Source organism: Ranitomeya variabilis, chromosome 2 (assembly GCF_051348905.1).
Source record: "Ranitomeya variabilis isolate aRanVar5 chromosome 2, aRanVar5.hap1, whole genome shotgun sequence".
NCBI classification, from domain to species: domain Eukaryota; kingdom Metazoa; phylum Chordata; class Amphibia; order Anura; family Dendrobatidae; genus Ranitomeya; species Ranitomeya variabilis.
The window spans coordinates 345,509,116-345,531,827 of NC_135233.1; the positions used below are offsets into that span (position 1 = coordinate 345,509,116).

The following is a 22,712-nucleotide window of genomic DNA, read 5'->3' on the forward strand; positions in this document are numbered from 1 at the left end:
ACCCTCATCATCAGACATTAACCATCAAGGGTGAAGGTGATCATGATGAGACTTAGATAACAGAGGAACACATGGACAGTACTGTGGTGTCAGGGCAGGAAGAGGAGGAGGGTGACTCTCAGGGTTAGGAGTGTGAGAACAGAGAGGATGACGATGAGGTTATAGATCCCATTTGGTGTTTACCCAGCGGTACGCAGCAGTAGAGGAGGAAGACGAGGAGGTTACATTGCGGCACCCATGACAAACACTGCATCCTCAGTCCCAATTCTGGCTGTGGCCAGCTCGGTCATGAGGGTGTAGTTTGCAGGGGCAGCAAGGGTTTCTTAACCTGGGCCTTTTTTGAGACCGCAAATGATGACCCAACACACATTACACAGGTCAACAAAAAAAAATTTTTTTTCTGGTGTCCAAAATATTTTAATGAATTTAGGGTATTTTTGGGGTGCTGATTCTGAATATGCTATCAGTTTTGCCAGATTGGCTCAAGTTTTTGACATTTTTGGTATCTTATTTATAGCACTTGTTGGTAAATGCGACGCATCATCTCATTAATTTCTTTGGATTAGTACTTGAACTGAGCAGTTCTCAATATAGTTTTGTGTTAATTAGTGTTCTAAAAGTTTGTTCATAGCTTGATTTTTGCACTAACTTTATGTTGTTGTCTGTTTTCCAGTGAAAAGCATGAACTCATCAAGAAGAAGTTGTCTTAACGATCCAGACTCATTCTGTTACATTTGTGGTGAATACACACTGCCAAAACATAGAAGAAACATAACAGACTTCGTAAAAAAAGTGTATTTTGCCTATTTTGGGGTTATGCTTGGGGACCAAGACAAGTTTTGGGCACCACACATAGTGTGCAAAGCATGTATCGAATTATTACGAAAATGGAGCAAAGGACAAAGAAAAAGCTTCAAATTTGGTGTTCCAATGGTGTGGAGAGAGCCAAAAAATCATCATGATGACTGTTATTTCTGTGCAGTGCAAGTGCAAGGATTCAATAAGCATAAGAAACGAAAATGGGAGTAACATGGAATCTGCAAGAAGGCCTGTCCCTTATTGTGAAGATGTGCCTGTACCTGTGTTTACCATAAATAACAGTCATCATGATGATTTTTTGGCTCTCTCCACACCATTGGAACACCAAATTTGAAGCTTTTTCTTTGTCCTTTGCTCCATTTTCGTAATAATTCGATACATGCTTTGCACACTATGTGTGGTGCCCAAAACTTGTCTTGGTCCCCAAGCATAACCCCAAAATAGGCAAAATACACTTTTTTTTACGAAGTCTGTTATGTTTCTTCTATGTTTTGGCAGTGTGTATTCACCACAAATGTAACAGAATGAGTCTGGATCGTTAAGACAACTTCTTCTTGATGAGTTCATGCTTTTCACTGGAAAACAGACAACAACATAAAGTTAGTGCAAAAATCAAGCTATGAACAAACTTTTAGAACACTAATTAACACAAAACTATATTGAGAACTGCTCAGTTCAAGTACTAATCCAAAGAAATTAATGAGATGATGCGTCGCATTTACTAACAAGTGCTATAAATAAGATACCAAAAATCTCAAAAACTTGAGCCAATCTGGCAAAACTGATGACATATTCAGAATCAGCACCCCAAAAATACCCTAAATTCGATGAAATATCTTTGGCACCAAAAATGCTGTTGACCAGTGTTATCTGTCAAATTTGAAAAAAAAATCTCAGTAGAGGCAAAAATTGCAATAATTTGACAACTAAATGCATGAACCGGCACATGTGGGATCAACATGCCTTAGTGTTGGAATCTCACTGCACTAAAATGCAAACTAGCGGGCCTCACCAACCACCGGTCGTCCCATCAACCCCATCTACTGCTTCTTCCTCCTCCATTACCATGCCAAGTCTTCTCACACAGGTCTCTGGTTACAGAAACTCCACTTGTTTACACCCTACAGTCGGGGTGAGTGAGAGCCCGTCAGCTGTTACGGAAGTGGACATGACTGCGGCTTTTGTCACCTAGTACAACACATCTTTCTCAACCCAGTGTCAAACCCACAGCATCCAGATGTTACAGGATAGTGCGAGGGGATTTCAAGAAATCCCATCTCCACTATGCGTTAAAAGACGCCCGTGGCTCCCTGTGTAAACGGACATGTGGCGCATCTTCCCAGACTGCAGCATGTCTATTTATGTTGCTGAGACGCTCAGTCTCCGCAACATAAATTTCCCATAGACTATCATTGGATGCGGTAAAACCGCATCATCTTTATAGGCACATGCGTAGTAAGTGCGGAAACGCAACTTACTACGCATGTGTACTAATTTAAATAATGTCTTACCTTGTTTCAGCCGGAAGTTCGCGTCCACTGCAGTTCTCGCGATGAGATCAGCTGACCGCAAGAACTGCCGTGCACGTGACCGCCAGGGTTATCTCCGGTCACTAGTTTAGTTCTTATGGTCAGCTGATCAGCTGATCATGAGAACTGTAGTACAGGTGACCGTTGGAGACCGAGTTATCTCCGGTGGTCATCTACAAGCTCTGCTGTGTCTGGATGTCAGGCTGGATGGTGGCATATTACCACTGTTCAGCCAAAGGCATCCAGATCTAGCGGAGCTGGACTGGTCATGGGACACGTGGTAATTGGACTACTGTATGTCAGACAAGGCAGTATTTGTGTTGGTTTATTATTTTATTTTTTTGCGGGAGATCGAGGGATTTGGGGATTAGGCGTTGCAGCAAGTATGGTTAATTAAGATTATTAAAGGACTTTATTCTGGCCGTGTCTTTATTTACCATATAACTATAGGATTAGTAATGGATAGGTGTCTTATAGACGCTTCTCCATTACTAATCCGTGTGCTTGATGTCACCGGACAATACAAAGGTGACATCAACCCCACAAATATTACCTCACTTGCCACTACTGGGCTCTTCCCACTTGCCCTATAGCAAAGTGCCACAATTAGCGCATTAAAAACCCGACTTAACATCTGCACCAAAAAATGCATAAAAAAAGTGGAGAAAACTGCTATTGTGTAGTTTGGTGCGGATCCTGCAGAAAACAAAATCCACAGTATTTCTACAACATGTGAACGTGGCCCTTCAGACACTATAAGCCAGATGTCATATAGTGAAGCTACATCAAGATGAGAAAGTTGTGGTGGCTCTGACTGTGAATGAATGAACACAAATTAAATCCACAGGTCCCAACTAGAGATGAGCAGGATGTACAGATGATGTTGCCTGGCCCTGGCTAATCAAAAGCTGCTAAAGGGATGCCACAAGGTTAGAGATTTTCTGTCTCCCATCAAGCTGCCAGGTAGCACTGACGTGCACGCTGGACCACAGACCCGTGAATCCATCCGCTCATCTGTAGTCCCAACTGTCCTGGATACAACGGACAATCCTGGATTTGGGTCTACGCCCTGCAGTCCCGGGTGTCTGCTGAATTTCTCTCCCTGCACCACCCCTCCTCCTGCCAGGGGAGAAAGAAATTGTAAATGGGTGTGGATTGGGGTGTGACGAGGTTTGTGGCCAAAATTTTCCATGGCTCACATAGTGCACCGCATGATCTGTCCTCTTTTCTGTTCTTCAAAAGTTCAGAGGTATGGTGTAACACTACTAAAAAACAGTCCTGAGATTAAGCATGCAAATATAGAAAAAAGGATTAAAATGCCCCCCAAAATATTAAGAAAAATGTATTTATACTCAATCATAAAATAGGTTACAAATGTTTTGAATGTTTAGTAACCGGTGCTACATAAAAAAAGCATAGATGCACAATGGTAAGACTGGATGACACTATAATCTCATATGAAATAATTAATTAGATGACATAAGAATTAAGGCTACGTGCACGCTAAAAAAAATTAAGCATCCTATTTATTAGAATGCAATCCGCAATTTTTGTGTACATGTTGCGTTTTTTTCCCGCAGCGGAATCGCATTCTGGAAAAAAACGCTGCATGTTCATTCTTTGTGCGGAATCACGGGGATTCCGCACACATAGGAATGCATTGATCCACTTACTTCCCGCATGGGGCTATGCCCACCATGCGGGAAGTAAGCGGATCATGTGCGGTTGGTACCCAGTATGGAGGAGAGGAGACTCTTCTCCAGGTGCTGGGAACCATATAATTGTTAAAAAAAAAAAAAAAAGAATTAAAATAAAAAAATCTGCATAGGCAGCATCAATAGTAAAAAGTTGGTCACTACGTTACTATGTTTGACAAGTGTGACCAGCCTGTCAATCAGTTTTCCAAGCGATGCTACAGATTGCTTGGAAAACGCTAGCATTCTGCAAGCTAATTACACTTGCAAAATGCTAGTGTTTAGCAGGAATACGCATGCCAATTCCGCATGCGATATACCCGCGGCAGGAGTTGCAGAATTGCCGCGGACATTTCCGCGGCAATTCCGCAACGTGTGCACTTAGCCTTATACTTTTAAAAAATATCTGGAATGTGGTATTATATAGTATTAATTGCTGCCTAAGGCTGGAGTCACACCAGCGTGTGGAATCCTATGCCAGACCCTCGGTTCTGTGAGCCAAGTGCCATGCTACTGTGCTCCGATCCTCTCACACAGATAGGCTCAGAGCACAGCTGCGGAGGAGGCTGAGCAATTAATTTCTCCATCTCCTCTGTTGCTGGCGTCGGCATCGCGTCGGTGTATATCGCACCACACACGCTGCGATTTGTTCTCGCATGCCGATTCGGCATGAGAAAATAATTACAGATCTGAGCTGCCACGTGCTGACCAATGCTTTATCGCACAGCGCTTGGCCATGTTGTATGGTGGTGTGACTTCGGCCTAAGGGGTAAATTTTCAATTGTGAAGAGCACCAAGCTGGCGTAGTTAGATTTATAGGCCATGCAGTGCTCCATTGGAAAGCTCAATATGTAAGTAGGAAGAGAACAGCAATTCTAGTGCCAGGTATTGTAGCTATCATTAAAATCAATATGGACCCTTAGACCTTGTCAGAGGCATCTCTCCCAGCAAAACTAGTTCTCCTGCTTTGCTCTGATGATGTTCAAATATTCTGGAACCCATGTCTGCAAATGATTTGCCTACTTATGCTAGGCCATGTGGCAAGCTCTATAAAATTTGCTATTGACTTTTAGGATTGCCATGTCTTGTATGTCGCACCAGAGTTCAAGTACTCTTCCTCTCTGAAGAGGCTACTTACATGTTCAAATTCATTCATGTTCAAAAACATCACTGAAGGAGAGCTTACTCACCTCCTTTCCAAATCACACCTCTCCACCTGTGCACTTGACTCCATCCCTTCCCACCTGCTCCCCAACCTCACTAACATGCTCATTCCAGCCCTAACCTATCTCTTCAACCTATCGCTCTCTTTTTGTACCTTCCCCTCTGCCTTCAAACATGCCACCATCACACCCATCCTCAAAAAAAACTAACCTTGACCCAACTGCTATGCCCAGCTATCGCCCCATATCACTGCTCCCGTTTGCTTCAAAACGTCTTGAGCAGCATGTCCATGCTCAACTTTCCTCCCACTTCTCATCTAGCTCTCTCCTCGACAACCTCCAATCTGGCTTACGCCCCCACCACTCCACCGAAACTGCCCTGACCAAAATTACTAATGACTTACAGCCAAAGCTAACAGACAGTTCTCCATCCTCCTTCTTCTAGACCTGTCCTCTGCTTTCGACACAGCCGACCACTGCCTACTGCTACAGATTCTTTCTTCCCTTGGCATCAAAGGCCTTGCCCTGTCCTGTATTGCCTCATACCTTTCTGACCGCACATTTAGCGTTTTCCACTCCTACACTACCTCCTCATCCTGGCCTCTCTCTGTTGGAGTCCCTCAAGGCTCTGTCCTAGGGCCTCTACTTTTTTCCATCTATACCCTTGGCCTACGACAACTCATAAAGTCCCATGGCTTCCAGTACCACATGTATGCGGATAACACTCAGATCTACCTCTTTGGCCCAGATGTCACCTCTCTGCTGTCCAGAATCCCAGAGTGTCTATCAGCCATATCCTCATTCTTCACCTCTCGGTTCCTATGACTCAATGTAGACAAAACCAAACTCATCATCTATCCCCCATCTCGCGTATCCCCCCTACCTGATCTATCTATTATGGTAAACGGCATTATGCTCTCTCCCGCACCTGAAATCCGCTGCCTCGGGGTAACTCTCGACTCTGCCCTGTCCTTCAAACCGCACGTCCAAACTCTTGCCACCTCCTGTCGTCTCCAACTCAAAAATATTGCCAGAATCCATCCCTTCCTCAGCCCACAATCTACTACAACTCTTGTGCATGCCCTCTTCATCTCCCGCCTCGATTACCGCAACACCCTCCTCTGTGGCCTCCCCACTAACTCTCTTGCACCACTCCAGTCTGTCCTCAACTCTGCTGCCCGACTAATCCACCTCTCTCCTCACTACTCCCCTGTTTCTCCCCTCTGCAAATCCCTCCTCTAGCTCCCAATTCCCCAACAAATCCAGTTCAAACTACTAACACTGATCCACAAAGCCATCCACAACCTGTCCCCTCCCTATATCTCTGAACTAATCTCCCAATATCTTCCCTCACGTAATCTTCGATCCTCCCAAGACCTCCTACTCTCCTCCATACTTATTTGTTCCTCACACAACCGCCTCCAAGATTTCTCCCGAATATCCCCCATCCTCTGAAATTCCACGCCTCAATATGTCCGATTATCCATCACTCTCAGATCCTTCAGACAGAACCTGAAAACCATCTCTTCAAGAAAGCCTACAGCCTGCAATAACCATTCTTCCGCGTCACCACCACCCAAGCTGCCGCGTCACCACCACCCGAGCTGCTGCGTCACCACCACCAGAGCTGCCACGTCCCCACCACCAGAGCTGCCGCCTCACCACCAGAGCTGCCGTACCCCCGACCTTCTGTCGCTTCCCCATTATCCTGTAGAATGTAAGTCAGCACGCAAGGACAGGGTCCTCTCCCCTCTATACCAGTCTGTCATTGTAAATTTGTTTACTGTAAACGATATCTATAACTCTGTACGTAACCCCTTTCTCATGTACAGCACCATGGAATTAATGGTGCTACATAAATAAATAATAATAATAATAATAAATAATAATAATTCCCATGGGAGCATTGTATGGCCTGTATGTTTTCGTATACCAACTTGACACTCTCCACAACAAGAAACTTTAACCCTTAGGTCCTCTGTTGGAGGTCTCTCTCACTCAGCCAAACCAGTTCTACTGCTTTGCACTGACAAGGGGCAAACACTTCAAAATGCATGTCTGCAAATGGAGTTTCTGGTTTGGCTTCTTATTCTAAGTGACAAGGCTCTTTAAAGGGTCGGTATTGACTTTTAGGACTGATGCTTCCAATTGATGGCATCAGAGTTCCTGACCTTTTCCTCTCTGAAGAAGTTTCTTGCATATTACTTACTGGTACACTACATATATTTTACGCAATTTTAGCTGAGCAAAGCAACACGTGATTTAAACTGCTGTTTTGGCACAAACTAATTTTTGCACCAAAATGTATGAGACGTTTGCAATGCATCTGTTGCTGAACAATATTCAGGGCACAGGGTGTCATGATCCAGGTCGGTGTTTGCTTCTTGCTTTTCCTTCCCCGGCCTGATTATGGTAGGGTTAACCTTTCCTGCCTCTCTTTGGTTCGTGGGTGGCTATATATTGGTGCCACTCCTGGTAGCATGTAAGCTGACCCTTACACCCTAGTGATCCTTCTGCCTCTGATTACCCGTATTTGTGCCTGACCCATTCCCTGTCCCTGACTTAGTGTGTTTGGTGGTTTCCTACAGTGTATGACTCGGCTTGTATTTTGAACCCTGCCTCTTTCTTTCCGTCTCTGTTACTATGTTTCCCTTCTGTCTTTGACTCTCTGGCTCGTACCCCGACTACGTCTTTTGTCTCACATTTTGGATCCCGTGCTCCCATCTGGTTCCGATTTCTGGCTTGTCTCTGACCTCGTGCATTGCTGTGACCTCTGGTACTTCATCTTCCTGTTTATTGCTGACTGGCCTGTCTGACTACTCTGCCCCCTCCTCGCTTTGCACTGTGGTGCTACACGGTGAGTGCTACCTTTTTCCCCTTACCTGCACCCCCTGTTGGAGATTGTGTGCAACTGCCTTGCAGTTATATTAAACAGAGCTCATGATCCAGGGCACAAGCCCGAAGGTCTGGTAACAATAATGCCATTTGGTTTGAAGGATAGGGTGAAATCCGAGGTTTTTCCTATGTAGTTTCTTATAACTTCGCAGCAAAATAGATGGAACCAACCAGAACCTATCCTCTTTAGCTACTTGCATGTCAGAATTATCAACAGGGTTTGATTGTAGTGTCATATCCTCATATCATGTGTCACTTCCTCATATCATGTGTCACTTCCTCTTCTACTACGTCTGCTATGTTTTTTTTCATGTTTTACCTTTACAACAATAGTGGAAGGATCGTGTGTTAATATGTTTTATTTTATTACAGAACAACATTATGAGATAGAGAGTGAAAACCTCACTGACGGAAGTCAACGACTAACAGTAAAGGAGCTTTTCAAACTTGTGTTTCTCATGTTATTTTATGAACCTGCATTCACAACTAGACATGAAGAACTAAAAAGAAGACACAATATATTCATTAAATTCAGTGCTTGGCATTGTATCGGCTGTGACCATCCATGGGCTGGCCTGATTACAGCTCTCTGTGATGCTATTGAGGATAAATTTGGATTGATTCCAATCAGCATATATCGGGCAATACACAAGGAAAAAGAAACTACCAATGAGAAAGAATTAAAGGAATGGGTTCCCAAGAAGATTCTTCACATCCCAGTTTGGTGTATAACTTTATTCATCTTCGTGATTCTGATTGGTGCTTTACTTTTAAAGCTTTGTCTGTATAATTATTCCGGAGAATTTAAAGACTATAAAGACCCCGCAGATCATATATTATACATTACTGTGGCTATATTTGGCAGTGGTTCATTATTTCTGTCAAGAACAATCATTGAAGTGATTAGAAATTGCATTTTGACTCAGAAAGGCAAATTGATGCAGAAAATGAAGAGGACTGACATGAGCGCCCAGTTGGGTTTCATGAATGACGTCAAGGAGGAGATTGAGATCATCACCTCTTACCTTCAATTGATGGAAATGTACCGAAAGCAAAAAATCATCGTCATCATTGAGATCACCAAATTGGACAAGTGCCTGCCAAACAGAGCGGTTGAGATCTTACATGCTATAAATGTTCTCCTGTCTAACCCAGATGCTCCATTTATAACTATCTTAGCCGTAGACCCTGGTATCATTGTTGAATGTGTTGAAAAATCGGATCTCCTGAAAGGCATGGCTAACAATGGCTATGTGTTCTTAAACCGGGTTGTAACGTTGCCTTTTTCTGTCCCCCAAATGAACGAAGAGACTAAAAAAGAGCATCTAAAAAGTATAATTAATTGTAAAAAAATTATAATTGATAAAATAAATGTAAATTCTTCTGAAAAAGATGTACTACCGGAGTACAGTCAATACATCCATAATAAAATGAAGTATGAACAACAAGATTTCAGACGCAAAGCCTTGAAATTCCTTCATAGCGATTGTTCCAAATATATTAGCGACAATATTATCAACATGAAGAGGATCGTGAGCACTATTATATCTGTCAGTTTGATGATCAAGGGGGTGAAAGTAAAAATGATATGCCCTAAAAAGGTGTCAAAGTGGGTGATATTGGCTGCCCAATGGCCGTGTGCCCTTAGTTGGATACTTCAGTGTATTGAAGATGAGCAGCAAAGAGGAAAAGATACAACAACATGCATTGAAGATAAACTGCTTTGGAAGATTTATGAAAATTCACTGGAGACATTGCATGCTAACAAGAAGAGTCTTAAACAGCTCATGGATTTAGACGGGGATCCGGATATTTTCTACGACTTACTAAATGATGAGCAATTCACGGTGAAAGATGCCAACATGTTAATGCCGTACACAATCAATTTAGATCATACAATTAAAAGAAAGATTGAACTTCTACAAGGTAGTTTTAACCTTTTAAGGTTCAGGGAAAAACAAGCAAAAAAAATGGATTTACTGAATATGGACATAGATACAGTCTGCAAAAAGGTTAGCGTTTTACTTTATATAAACTGTATGTTAAAGGGAATTTCATCAGAAAATTAACCACTGTTTGTCAGGTTTTTTAATTAACCCCTTTGCGGCAAGCCGATTCTTCCAAGTGCTTAGCGCATCTCTCCGTACATGCGCATCATGGTAATAGTGCAGGCTCAGGAGCTGTGCCGACACCATTGGGGGGTTGTCAGCTGTAAATTACAGATGACACTTTGCTGAAACACTGATGACCAGTAGGAACAATAGTGAGAGCAGCATCTAAGTGATTACAGATAGAGGGGACCCTTTTATGTCAGTGTTGGTCCCTGAGACAGGCACAACTTATTAGGCAACTACAGTAAATGGTATATTTTTGGGGGAAAATTACCCTTTTCTCTTCATATGGCCCACTGCACATTCATCTCTGGAAAACATGTCTGGGATCAAAATGTTCACTAATCCCTAGATGAATTCCTTGAGGGGGTATAGTTTACAAAATGGGGTCACTTGTGGGGGGGGGGGTCGGTCTCTCTTGTTTTGGCACCTTGGGGACAATTTACGTCATGGAGACCTGTCGTGTGCCCAAACAGTAGTTTCTAGCCTCAAATGGGGTATTGCTGTGTTAGGGATAAATTGTATAAAAAATATTTTGGTCTGGTACCCCTTGCGAAAATGAAAAATATGGGACTAGAATCATCTTTGTGGGAAAAATTTCATTTTTTCACTTCACTTTGCATAAACTCCAGTGATGCTCTTGCAGTGTTAAGAATTGTTTTGACAACTGCTTTAAATTCTTTGAGTTTGCAAAATGATATCACTTTGGGGTAAGGAAGGGGGATCCATTATACAGGCTTCGAAAAGTCACTTTAAAAGTTACCTCGTCCTTTGAAAATATTAAAATTAGCTGCTAAACTTCTACGGTATCCAACATCATAATGAAATAAATGGATCTTTGAAAAATGATTCCGATGTAAGATACACTTGTAGTAAATGTTAAACTCGAAGATTGCAATAGCGCTACCTTTCTCCCAAGCAGAGAATATTAAGCTACATAAAGCATTGCACTTGCTGCATAAAACCCTATACAAAATTCAAATAAAGGTTAAATGATCTAGAGAGTATCGAAATGAATAAATATAGTTAAAATATAATAAATAATTATCCTCTATGACAGATGCATGCGTCATCCCTGAGGAAGGAGGACGCAACCTCCAAAATGTGTAGGATAGAATTACGGACTACTTTTTTTCCCACGAGGAGACCCATGAAAGCAGCAGTCTTTTTTATTTTTTTTTTATTTTTTTGGAGTGTCTTAAATCAGTGCAGCCGGCCCGGGCACTGGAGACACCGAAAGCTCCACGGATTCTTCCCCACTCAGCTAATCCTCATCCAGTGAATCATCTCTACATTATAACAGGTCTAGGAACAACCCAGTTCGCATTTATGCACAGTTAGACAGATTTTTTTTTTTTCAGCATTCTGTGCATCTGTCACTCATAGAGGATAACTATTATATTTTAACTATATTTATTCCTTTAGCTTCGAGCATAAAGAGATTCTTTAGCGCGTTTAACCTTTATTTGAATGTAGTAAATGTTATTTTTCAACTATTTTCTGTGCATTTACTATCTGTTTTAAGGGAATATATATGAAAAGTTCCTGTTCTGTACAGAAGACTTCTTCAGCAGGCTCATTATCATCAGAGGCAGGATTACAAGGACAAGTAACACTTCTCTTCACAGCTGATAACAGGCGATTTGACAGCTGACCTTTCTCCCTTTTCCCACATTGGAGCATGCTCAGATTGGAAGCTCAGAGACTTCTATATGGCCCTACTTTACACATAATATAGTAAAATAAGACCCTCTTTTTAGCATAGAGTAGTACAGTGCGCTTGCTTTTATTCATATTCGGCCTCTCATGTACATTTTTCTCTTCTGTTTTAGATGGAAGAGCTCCATTTCAAAAATCATAATCACTATGTAACGAAGATAAATGAGCACAATCTAGACGGAAAGGCTCTTCTCTACAGCAAGAACATGAAGATACGAAAAGCCTTGGGTATGAACTTGGGAGATTGGGTGCAATTTAGAGATGAATTTCTAAGCCTGCCTACTCCAAATGTTTTTTATTAAGAAAGAAGGAATTAAGGAAGAATAAAGATCTGTTACTGCATCCATTATAATATCATGTATATTTCTACTATATTAGCCCTGTAAACATATACACACATTGTATAACTGCATGCGTGGAGATATCTAAACTTATGTAAATAAATGATGTATTTTTTTCGCGTAGATTTGTGTAGATTGGATATCCGTGTAGTAGCTGAAAGCAGCGCGAGGCATATATGGAGTTTACTGCTTGTAAATGTAAAGGGATATTCCCATTTATTTAATTTATGGCATGTCCAAAAGACTGCTGGGATCTATGTCTGTCTTGAGATTTGCGCCCCTGTCAGTAGAGAGGTGGCTGCACATGCGCATCTCTTTTCGTTCATATGTATGTGTGTGCCGAACTTGTCAAACAAGCCTGACTGTACGAGTTGGGACGATCCTGTTAAGCAAAATTTTCCTATTTACTAACTATAGGGAATATCTTAGAAATGGTGATTTGTAAAACATATCATTTTTATGGTGATTTATGACCTTCGTGTATATGAAAACGAAAATCCTCTTTGAAATATTAACATATACAGTGTATTAGGACTATATCTGCTCAATGTAAAAGTGAGCGTATATTATATTTTATTTTATTACATGTGAGTCTATAGAAAATAAATAAAGTGATTTGTGTGTGTGTGTTTTTACTTCTTTCCTGCATTGTGCATATAGACACTGTGAGGATCTGAAGTTGTGGGTTGCAATAAACACCTTGGCAAGTTAACAATGCCGTTCAATTTATTTCTTCCGTCCATGGTTATACAGCAAATCCACGTTGATTGCCAATATACAATGTCCTCAGTCCACAAGTTCCCAATCTGAGATCGGTAGTTCCACTGGCCCCATACCAGGCGATATCCACTGTCTCCCAACTTTTGGTTGGCCCACAGCTTTTGGTATCTCCAGCCGGTACAGTGTGCAGTCACAGCCTATGTTCCTCCAGACGATGGATATCACGACCGTAGCTCATGGATACCCCTCCAGCCAATAATCAATCTCCAAAACTCCATAGATCATCCATCCATCCCAGCTTGGATCCTGTCCCTTCAAAGTCACTTCAACAACTGCCTGATTCTCAATCCCTGTGTCTTTTTTTCCCTCCCCCTTAAACATTTTCCTTTACCTCAAAGAACAAAGCATATTCCGTTACCTGGGACTGCATGTGAGACCCCTCTGGTGATGGCTCCCCTGGGTCTACAATCCACATCCACACAATGGGCCTAGGGCTGGAAGTACAATGGGAGTGAGACCTTGATACAGATGAGATTGATAGAGTCTGGCCTTAAGGTACCTTCACACTGAACAACTTTCCAACGAGAACGACAACGATCCGTGACGTTGCAGCGTCCTGGATAGCGATATCGTTGTGTTTGACACGCAGCAGCGATCTGGATCCTGCTGTGATATCGTTGGTCGGAGCTAGAAGGCTAGCACCTTATTTCATCGTTAGGTCGGTGTGTATCGTCGTGTTTGACAGCAAAAGCAACTATGCCAGCAATGTTTTACAATGGCTACCAGGGTAAATATCGGGTTACTAAGCGCAGGGCCGCGCTTAGTAACCCGATATTTACCCTGGTTACCATTGTAAAAGTAAAAAAAAAACACAGTACATACTCACTTTCTGATGTCTGTCACGTCCCCCGGCGTCCGCGCTGCTGCTCAGAGCTTCCTGCACTGAATGTGTCAGTGCCGGCCGTAAAGCCGAGCACAGCGGTGACGTCACCGCTGTGCTCTGCCGGCCCTGACACATTCAGTGAAGGAAGCTCTGAGTGTCAGGGCCGGTAGAGCACAGCGGTGACGTCACCGCTGTGCTCGGCTTTACGGCCGGCACTGACACATTCAGTGCAGGAAGCTCTGAGCAGCAGCGCGGACGCCGGGGGACGTGACAGACATCAGAAGGTGAGTATGTACTGTTTTTTTTTTACTTTTACAATGGTAACCAGGGTAAATATCAGGTTACTAAGCGCGTGTTGTGAATTCTGCTCTTGGGCTCCCTCCGGTGGTTGTAAGTGGTAGCACTGCTGTCTCTGAGTCGCAGCATTTATCAGGTGTGTTCACTTTTTGCAATTTTGACTGGGCTATTTAGTCTTGCTTCACCCTTTAGTCAGTGCCAGTTGTCCATTGTTCCTGGAGGATTCACATCCCTGCCTGGTCTCTTCTGCTTTGCAGTTCATTTCAACAAAGATAAGTTCTGGCCTTGATTTTTGCTGTCCATATGCTGTGGCCTTATTGTTCAGTTCTTTTCCATGTTTTTGTCTTGTCCAGCTTGGTCTGTATAAGGATTTGTTTAGCCAAGCTGGTATCTCTGGAGATGCAGATATACCCTCCATATCTTTAGTTAGCTGTGGAGATTTTGTATTTTCTGTGGTGGATATTTTCTAGTGTTTTAATACTGACCGCATAGTACTCTGTCCTATCCTTTCTATTTAGCTAGAAGTGGCCTCCTTTGCTAAATTCTCATTTCAGTCTGTGTATGTTTTTTCCCTCTCCTCTCACAGTCAATATTTGTGGGGGGCTGTCTATCCTTTGGGGATTTTTTCTGAGGCAAGATAGTTTTCCCTTTTCTATCTCTAGGGGTAATTAGTCCTCCGGCTGTGTCGAGATGTCTAGGGAGCGCTAGGTACATTCCACGGCTACTTCTAGTTGCGGTGTTAAGTTCAGGGTCTGCGGTCAGTACAGGTACCACCTTCTCCAGAATACGTCTCATGCTGCTCTTAGGCCACCAGATCATAACAGTACAACTGGCCAACAATGAGTTAACCGCATCTCAGAAGAAGGGAAGGAAAGTGCTGAGCCATTTTTTTTTCTGTAGTCTGTTGTGTTTTTTTTTTTCTTCCCTCTTTACCTCTGGGTGGCTCAGGAGTTCGGCGCTGGTATGGATGTTCAGGGATTGGCTTCTCGTGTGGATCAACTTGCTGCTAGAGTACAGGGTATTTCTGAATATATCGTTCAGACTCCGGTTTTAGAGCCTAGAATTCCAACTCCTGATTTGTTTTTTGGGGATAGGTCCAAATTTCTGAGCTTTAAAAATAACTGTAAACTGTTTTTTGCTCTGAAACCCCGTTCCTCTGGTGATTCCATGCAGCAGGTTAAAATTGTTATATCTCTGCTGCGTGGTGACCCCCAGGATTGGGCATTTGCCCTGGAACCTGGGAATCCGGCGTTACTTAATGTAGACACCTTTTTTCAGGCGCTTGGGTTATTGTATGACGAACCTAATTCAGTGGATCATGCTGAGAAGACCTTGTTGGCCCTGTCTCAGGGTCAAGAAGCGGCAGAATCATATTGCCAGAAGTTTAGAAAATGGTCTGTACTGACTAAATGGAATGAGGATGCCTTGACGGCAATCTTCAGAAAGGGTCTTTCTGAATCCGTTAAAGATGTTATGTGGGGTTCCCCACGCCTGCTGGTCTGAGTGATTCTATGTCTCTGGCCATTCAGATTGATCGGCGCTTGTGCGAGCGCAGAGTTGTGCACACTATGGCATTGTCTTCCGAGCGGAGTCCTGAGCCTATGCAGTGTGATAGGATTGTGTCTAGAGCTGAACGACAAGGCTTCAGACGTCAGAATAGGTTGTGTTTTTACTGCGGCGATTCTGCTCATGTTATTTCTGATTGCCCTAAGCGTACCAAGAGAATCGCTAGTTCTGTTACCATCAGTACTGTACAACCTAAATTTCTGTTATCTGTAACCCTGATCTGCTCATTATCGTCATTTTCTGTCATGGCATTTGTGGATTCAGGCGCCGCTCTAAACTTAATGGACTTAGAATTTGCCAGACATTGTGGTTTCCCCTTGCAGCCTTTGCACAGTCCTATTCCTTTGAGGGGCATTGATGCTACACCGTTGGCTAAAAATAAAACTCAGTTTTGGACACAGCTGACCATGTGCATGGCGCCAGCCCATCAGGAAGATTGTCGTTTTCTGGTGTTGCATAATTTGCATGATGCTATTGTGCTGGGTTTCCCATGGTTACAGGTGCATAATCCGGTATTAGATTGGAAATCTATGTCTGTGACTAGTTAGGGTTGTCAGGGGGTTCATGGTGACGTTCCTTTGATGTCAATTGCCTCCTCCCCCTCTTCTGAAATTCCTGAGTTTTTGTCAGATTTCCAGGATGTATTCAATGAGCCCAAGTCCAGTTCCCTTCCACCGCATAGGGACTGTGATTGTGCTATTGACTTGATTCCAGGCTGTAAGTTCCCTAAGGGCCGACTTTTCAACCTGTCTGTGCCAGAACATACCGCCATGCGGAGCTATGTTAAGGAGTCCTTGGAGAAGGGGCATATTCGGCCATCTTCTTCACCATTGGGAGCAGGTTTTTTTTTTGTTGCCAAAAAAGATGGCTCCTTGAGACCCTGTATTGATTATCGCCTCTTGAATAAGATCACGGTCAAATTCCAATACCCTTTGCCTTTGCTTTCTGATCTGTTTGCTAGGATTAAGGGGGCTAGTTGGTTTGCTAAGATTGACCTTCGAGGGGCATATAATCTTGTTCGTATTAAGCAGGGTGACGAATGGAAAACTGCGTTTAATACGCCCGAAGGCCATTTTGAATACCTTGTGATGCCATTCGGACTCTTCAATGCTCCATCTGTGTTTCAGTCCTTCATGCATGATATATTTCGGAATTATCTTGATAAATTCATGATTGTATATTTGGATGATATTTTGATTTTTTCAGATGATTGGGAGTCTCATGTGAAACAAGTCAGGATGGTATTTCAGATCCTTCGTGATAATGCCTTGTTTGTGAAGGGGTCTAAGTGCCTCTTTGGAGTACAGAAGATTTATTTTTTGGGCTTCATTTTTTCTCCCTCAACTATAGAAATGGATCCGGTTAAGGTTCAGGCCATTCATGATTGGATCCAGCCCACATCCGTGAAGAGCCTTCAGAAATTTTTGGGCTTTGCTAATTTTTATCGCCGTTTCATTGCCAACTTCTCCAGTGTGGTTAAACCCCTGACCGATTTGACGAAGAAAGGCGCTAATGTGACGAATTTGTCCTCTGCGGCTGTTTCTGCCTTTCAGGAGCTTAAACGCCGATTTACTTCTGCCCCTGTGTTGCGTCAGCCGGATGTTTCTCTTCCTTTTCAGGTTGAGGTTGACGCTTCTGAGATTGGGGCAGGGGCCGTTTTGTCTCAGAGGAATTCTGATGGTTCCTTGATGAAACCGTGTGCCTTCTTTTCTCGAAAGTTTTCGCCTGCGGAACGCAATTATGATGTCGGCAATCGTGAGTTGTTGGCTATGAAGTGGGCATTTGAGGAGTGGCGACATTGGCTTGAGGGGGCCAAGCACCGTATTGTGGTCTTGACCGATCATAAGAATCTGATTTATCTCGAGTCTGCCAAACGGCTGAATCCTAGACAGGCCCGATGGTCCCTGTTTTTCTCCCGTTTTGATTTTGTGGTCTCGTATCTTCCGGGTTCTAAGAATGTTAAGGCTGATGCCCTCTCTAGGAGCTTTTTGCCTGATTCTCCTGGGGTCCTTGAGCCGGTCGGTATTCTGAAGGAAGGGGTGATTCTTTCTGCCATCTCCCCTGATTTACGACGGGTTCTTCAGGAATTTCAGGCTGATAAACCTGAACGCTGTCCAGTGGGGAAATTGTTTGTTCCTGACAGATGGACTAGTAAAGTGATTTCTGAGGTTCATTGTTCTGTGTTGGCTGGTCATCCTGGGATTTTTGGTACCAGAGATTTGGTTGGTAGGTCCTTTTGGTGGCCTTCTTTGTCACGGGATGTGCGTTCTTTTGTGCAGTCCTGTGGGACTTGTGCGCGGGCCAAGCCTTGCTGTTCCCGCGCCAGTGGGTTGATTTTGCCTTTGCCGGTCCCTGAGAGTCCTTGGACGCATTTCTATGGATTTTATTTCGGATCTTCTGGTTTCCCAGAGGATGTCAGTTATCTGGGTGGTTTGTGACCGGTTTTCTAAGATGGTTCATTTGGTACCTTTGCCTAAGTTGCCTTCCTCTTCTGATTTGGTTCCGTTGTTTTTTCAGCATGTGGTTCGTTTCACATGGCATTCCGGAGAATATTGTGTCCGATAGAGGTTCCCAGTTTGTTTCTAGGTTTTGGCGGGCCTTTTGTGCTAGGTTGGGCATTGATTTGTCTTTTTCTTCCGCATTTCATCCTCAGACAAATGGCCAAACCGAGCGAACTAATCAGACTTTGGAAACTTATTTGAGATGCTTTGTGTCTGCTGATCAGGATGATTGGGTGGCTTTCTTGCCATTGGCCGAGTTTGCCCTTAATAATCGGGCTAGTTCTGCTACCTTGGTTTCACCCTTCTTTTGTAACTCTGGTTTTCATCCTCGTTTTTCTTCGGGGCAGGTTGAGCCTTCTGATTGTCCTGGGGTGGACTCTGTGGTTGACAGGTTGCAGCAAATTTGGGCTCATGTTGTTGACAATTTGGTGTTGTCTCAGGAGGGGGCTCAGCGTTTTGCTAACCGTCGTCGGTGTGTTGGTTCCCGGCTTCGGGTTGGGGATTTGGTCTGGTTGTCTTCCCGTCATGTCCCTATGAAGGTTTCTTCCCCTAAGTTTAAGCCTCGGTTTATTGGCCCTTATAGGATTTCTGAGATTATCAATCCAGTGTCTTTTCGTTTGGCCCTTCCAGCCTCTTTTTCCATCCATAATGTTTTTCATAGATCTTTGTTGCGGAAATATGTGGTGCTCGTTGTTCCCTCTGTTGATCCTCCTGCCCCGGTGTTGATTGACGGGGAGTTGGAGTATGTGGTTGAGAAGATTTTGGATTCTCGTTTTTCGAGGCGGAAGCTTCAGTATCTTGTCAAATGGAAGGGTTATGGCCAGGAGGATAATTCTTGGGTTGTTGCCTCCGATGTTCATGCTGATGATTTGGTTCGTGCCTTTCATTTGGATCGTCCGGATCGGCCTGGAGGCTCTGGTGAGGGTTTGGTGACCCCTCCTCAAGGGGGGGCGCTGTTGTGAATTCTGCTCTTGGGCTCCCTCCGGTGGTTGTAAGTGGTAGCGCTGCTGTCTCTGAATCGCAGCATTTATCAGGTGTGTTCACTTTTTGCAATTTTGACTGGGCTATTTAGTCTTGCTTCACCCTTTAGTCAGTGCCAGTTGTCCATTGTTCCTGGAGGATTCAAATCCCTGCCTGGTCTCTTCTGCTTTGCAGTTCATTTCAACAAAGATAAGTTCTGGCCTTGATTTTTGCTGTCCACATGCTGTGGCCTTATTGTTCAGTTCTTTTCCATGTTTTTGTCTTGTCCAGCTTGGTCTGTATAAGGATTTGTTTAGCCAAGCTGGTATCTCTGGAGATGCAGATATACCCTCCATATCTTTAGTTAGCTGTGGAGATTTTGTATTTTCTGTGTTGGATATTTTCTAGTGTTTTAATACTGACCGCATAGTACTCTGTCCTATCCTTTCTATTTAGCTAGAAGTGGCCTCCTTTGCTAAATTCTCATTTCAGTCTGTGTATGTTTTTTCCCTCTCCTCTCACAGTCAATATTTGTGGGGGGCTGTCTATCCTTTGGGGATTTTCTCTGAGGCAAGATAGTTTTCCCTTTTCTATCTCTAGGGGTAATTAGTCCTCCGGCTGTGTCGAGATGTCTAGGGAGCGCTAGGTACATTCCACGGCTACTTCTAGTTGCGGTGTTAAGTTCAGGGTCTGCGGTCAGTACAGGTACCACCTTCTCCAGAGTACGTCTCATGCTTCTCTTAGGCCACCAGATCATAACAGCGCGGCCCTGCACTTAGTAACCCGATGTTTATCCTGGTTACCTGGGTGCTGCAGGGGGACTTCGGCATTGTTGAAGATAGTTTCAACGATGCCGAAGTCGTTCCCCTGATCGTTGGTCGCTGGAGAGAGCTGTCTGTGTGACAGCTCCCCAGCGACCTAAACAGCGACGCTGCAGCGATCGGCTCGTTGTCTATATCGCTGCAGCGTCGCTGAGTGTGACGGTACCTTTAGGTATACATAAGATCCATCCAACATGTCCTCCTCTGCTTACTGTCACTGAATAGAAACATTGATACCTGAGGATGAACTGACGAGCAAGCAAATCACTAATAAAACACAGCAAGCAAATATCTATTAAATTTCAATAATATTGATTTAACCGGTGCTATGTGCTGGAAAAAGTCTGTATCTCTTAGAGATGTGGACTCCGCTCTACGTCCATTTGTTCTATAGTCTTTAGTAAGCGGCCATCTCCTCACAGACACTACAGAAGGTAATGAGCTGAAAAGCATTGGTAGATTTATTGAGTCTCCAAAAAGGGATAAAATATTGTCCCGGCCATGATAATTAGCAAATTACAAAGGGGATGCGCTCAAAGTAAGACACCACTCGTGGAAAACAAGGCCCCATATAGCTATGTAGCTATATGTAATAATATATAAAAACATAAGCATGAATCATCTACAACTCCTGTAGATAAAAAATGAACATGGTGGGGACATAACCTTACAGGTGTAGCTCCATACAGATTACACATAATAGTACCATACAGTGTACTATACAGACGTCAGAGAAGTGTTATCTAGTTACCTACTGTGTCTATAAGGGCTCGCTCCCACTTGCGATGTAATCGGACGAGTGCATGCCAATAAAAAATTAGATTGCACTTGGCTAAATGTCAACTTACAGTGGTGAAAAAAGTATTTTGTCAGCCACCAATTGTGCAAGTTCTCCCACTTAAAAAGATGAGAGAGGCCTGTAATTGACATCATAGGTTGACCACAACTATAAGAGTCAAAATGAGAAAACAAATCCAAAAAATCACTTTGTCTGATTTGGCAAGATTTATTTTGCACATTATGGTGGAAAATAAGTGTTTGGTCACCTAAAAACATCCAAGATTTCTGGCTCTCACAGACCTGTAACTTCTTCTTTAAGAGGCTCCTCTGTCCTCCACTCATTACCTGTACTAATGGCACCTGTTTGAACTTATCAGTATAAAAGACACCTGTCCTCACTCTCAAACAGTCACACTCCAAACTCCACTATGGTGAAGACCAAAGTGCTGTCGAAGGACACTAGAAACAAAATTGTAGCCCTGCACCAGGCTGGGAAGACTGAATACTCAATAGGCAAGCAGCTTTGTGTGATGAAATCAACTGTGGGAGCAATAATAAGAAAATGGAAGACATACAAGACCACTGATAATCTCCCTTGATCTGGGGCTCCACGCAAGATCTCACCTTGTGGGGTCAAAATGATCACAAGAGTGGTGAGCAAAAATCCCAAAACCACACGGGGGGACCTAGTGAATGATTTGCATAGAGCTTGGACCACCATAACAAAAGCTACCATCAGTAACACACTATGCCGCCAGGGACCCAGATCCTGCAGTGCAAGACATGTCCCCCTGCTTAAGCCAGTACATGTCTGGGCCCATCTGAAGTTTGATGGAGAGCATTTGATTTATCCAGAAGAGTATTGGGAGAATGTCATATGGTCTGATGGAACTGTTTGGTAGAAACAAAACTCGTTGTTTGGAGGAGACAGAATGCAGAGTTGCATCCAAAGAACACCATACCTACTGCGAAGCATGGGGGTGGCAACATCATGCTTTGGGGTTGTTTCTCTGTAAAGGGACCAGGACGACTGATCCATGTACATGAAAGAATAATTGGGGCCATGTATCGTGAGATTTTGAGTGCAAACCTCCTTCCATCAGCAAGGGCATTGAAGATAAAACGTGGATGGGTCTTTCAGCATGATAATGATCCCAAGCACTCCACCAGGGCAACGAAGGAGTGGCTTCGTAAGAAGCACAAGAAGGTCCTGGAGTGGCCTAACCAGTCTCCAGATCTCAACCCCATAGAAAACCTTTGGAGGGAGTTGAAAGTCTGTGTTGCCCAGCGACAGGCCCAAAACATCACTGCTCTAGAGGAGATCTGCATGGAGGAATGGGCCAACATACCACCAACAGTGTGTGCCAACCTTGTGAAGACTTACAGAAAACGTTTGACCACTGTTATTGCCAAGAAAGGATATATAGCAAAATATTGAGATGAACTTTTGTTAATGACACCCACGAGTAATAAGAGAACTAAGTAATGCAATAGACTGAGTAAAAATGCTCGTGAAAGCGAACACAAATCCGAATGTGCTACATTCGTGCCAAATTTAAGATTGGCAAACGTTTTCCAAACACGTTCACTCATCTCTAGTCGAGAGTTAAAGGGATGTGAGTAACTTGAACAGTTCAGAGGAGAACAAAAGCATTGCTGCCATGTGGAGACCACGTGGTAAAAATTGCTTTAAGTCAGCTATGATTCCATAAGGGGTTATGGAGATACTATACGTCCTAGCCATACATCGTGCATATTTCAGAGATCCCCAGACCAGACCAAATGCCTTCCAGGGCCTCGGTCCGTTCTAGCCCTCAGGTGTTATGGATATACATAGAACAGGTACTAGGAGCCAGGTTTTAAAGCGGTGTTTGGTCTTAACGCGTAGCAGGGGCCTAGCTGGATTCATTGGT

General features: G+C 43.5%; 1 protein-coding gene across 1 annotated transcript in view; it reads left to right on the plus strand.

Annotated features, from left to right (window-relative positions):
- The window catches only part of LOC143803742 (NTPase KAP family P-loop domain-containing protein 1-like), a 71,175-nt gene extending 58,943 nt beyond the window's left edge, over nt 1–12,232 (plus strand). The window contains exons 5-6 of the mRNA XM_077281516.1: nt 8,473–10,112; nt 12,044–12,232. Coding sequence (XP_077137631.1) covers nt 8,473–10,112; nt 12,044–12,232 — 1,829 coding nt within the window. The remainder of the gene's footprint in view (nt 1–8,472; nt 10,113–12,043) is intronic.
- Nucleotides 12,233–22,712: the final 10,480 nt, after the last annotated feature.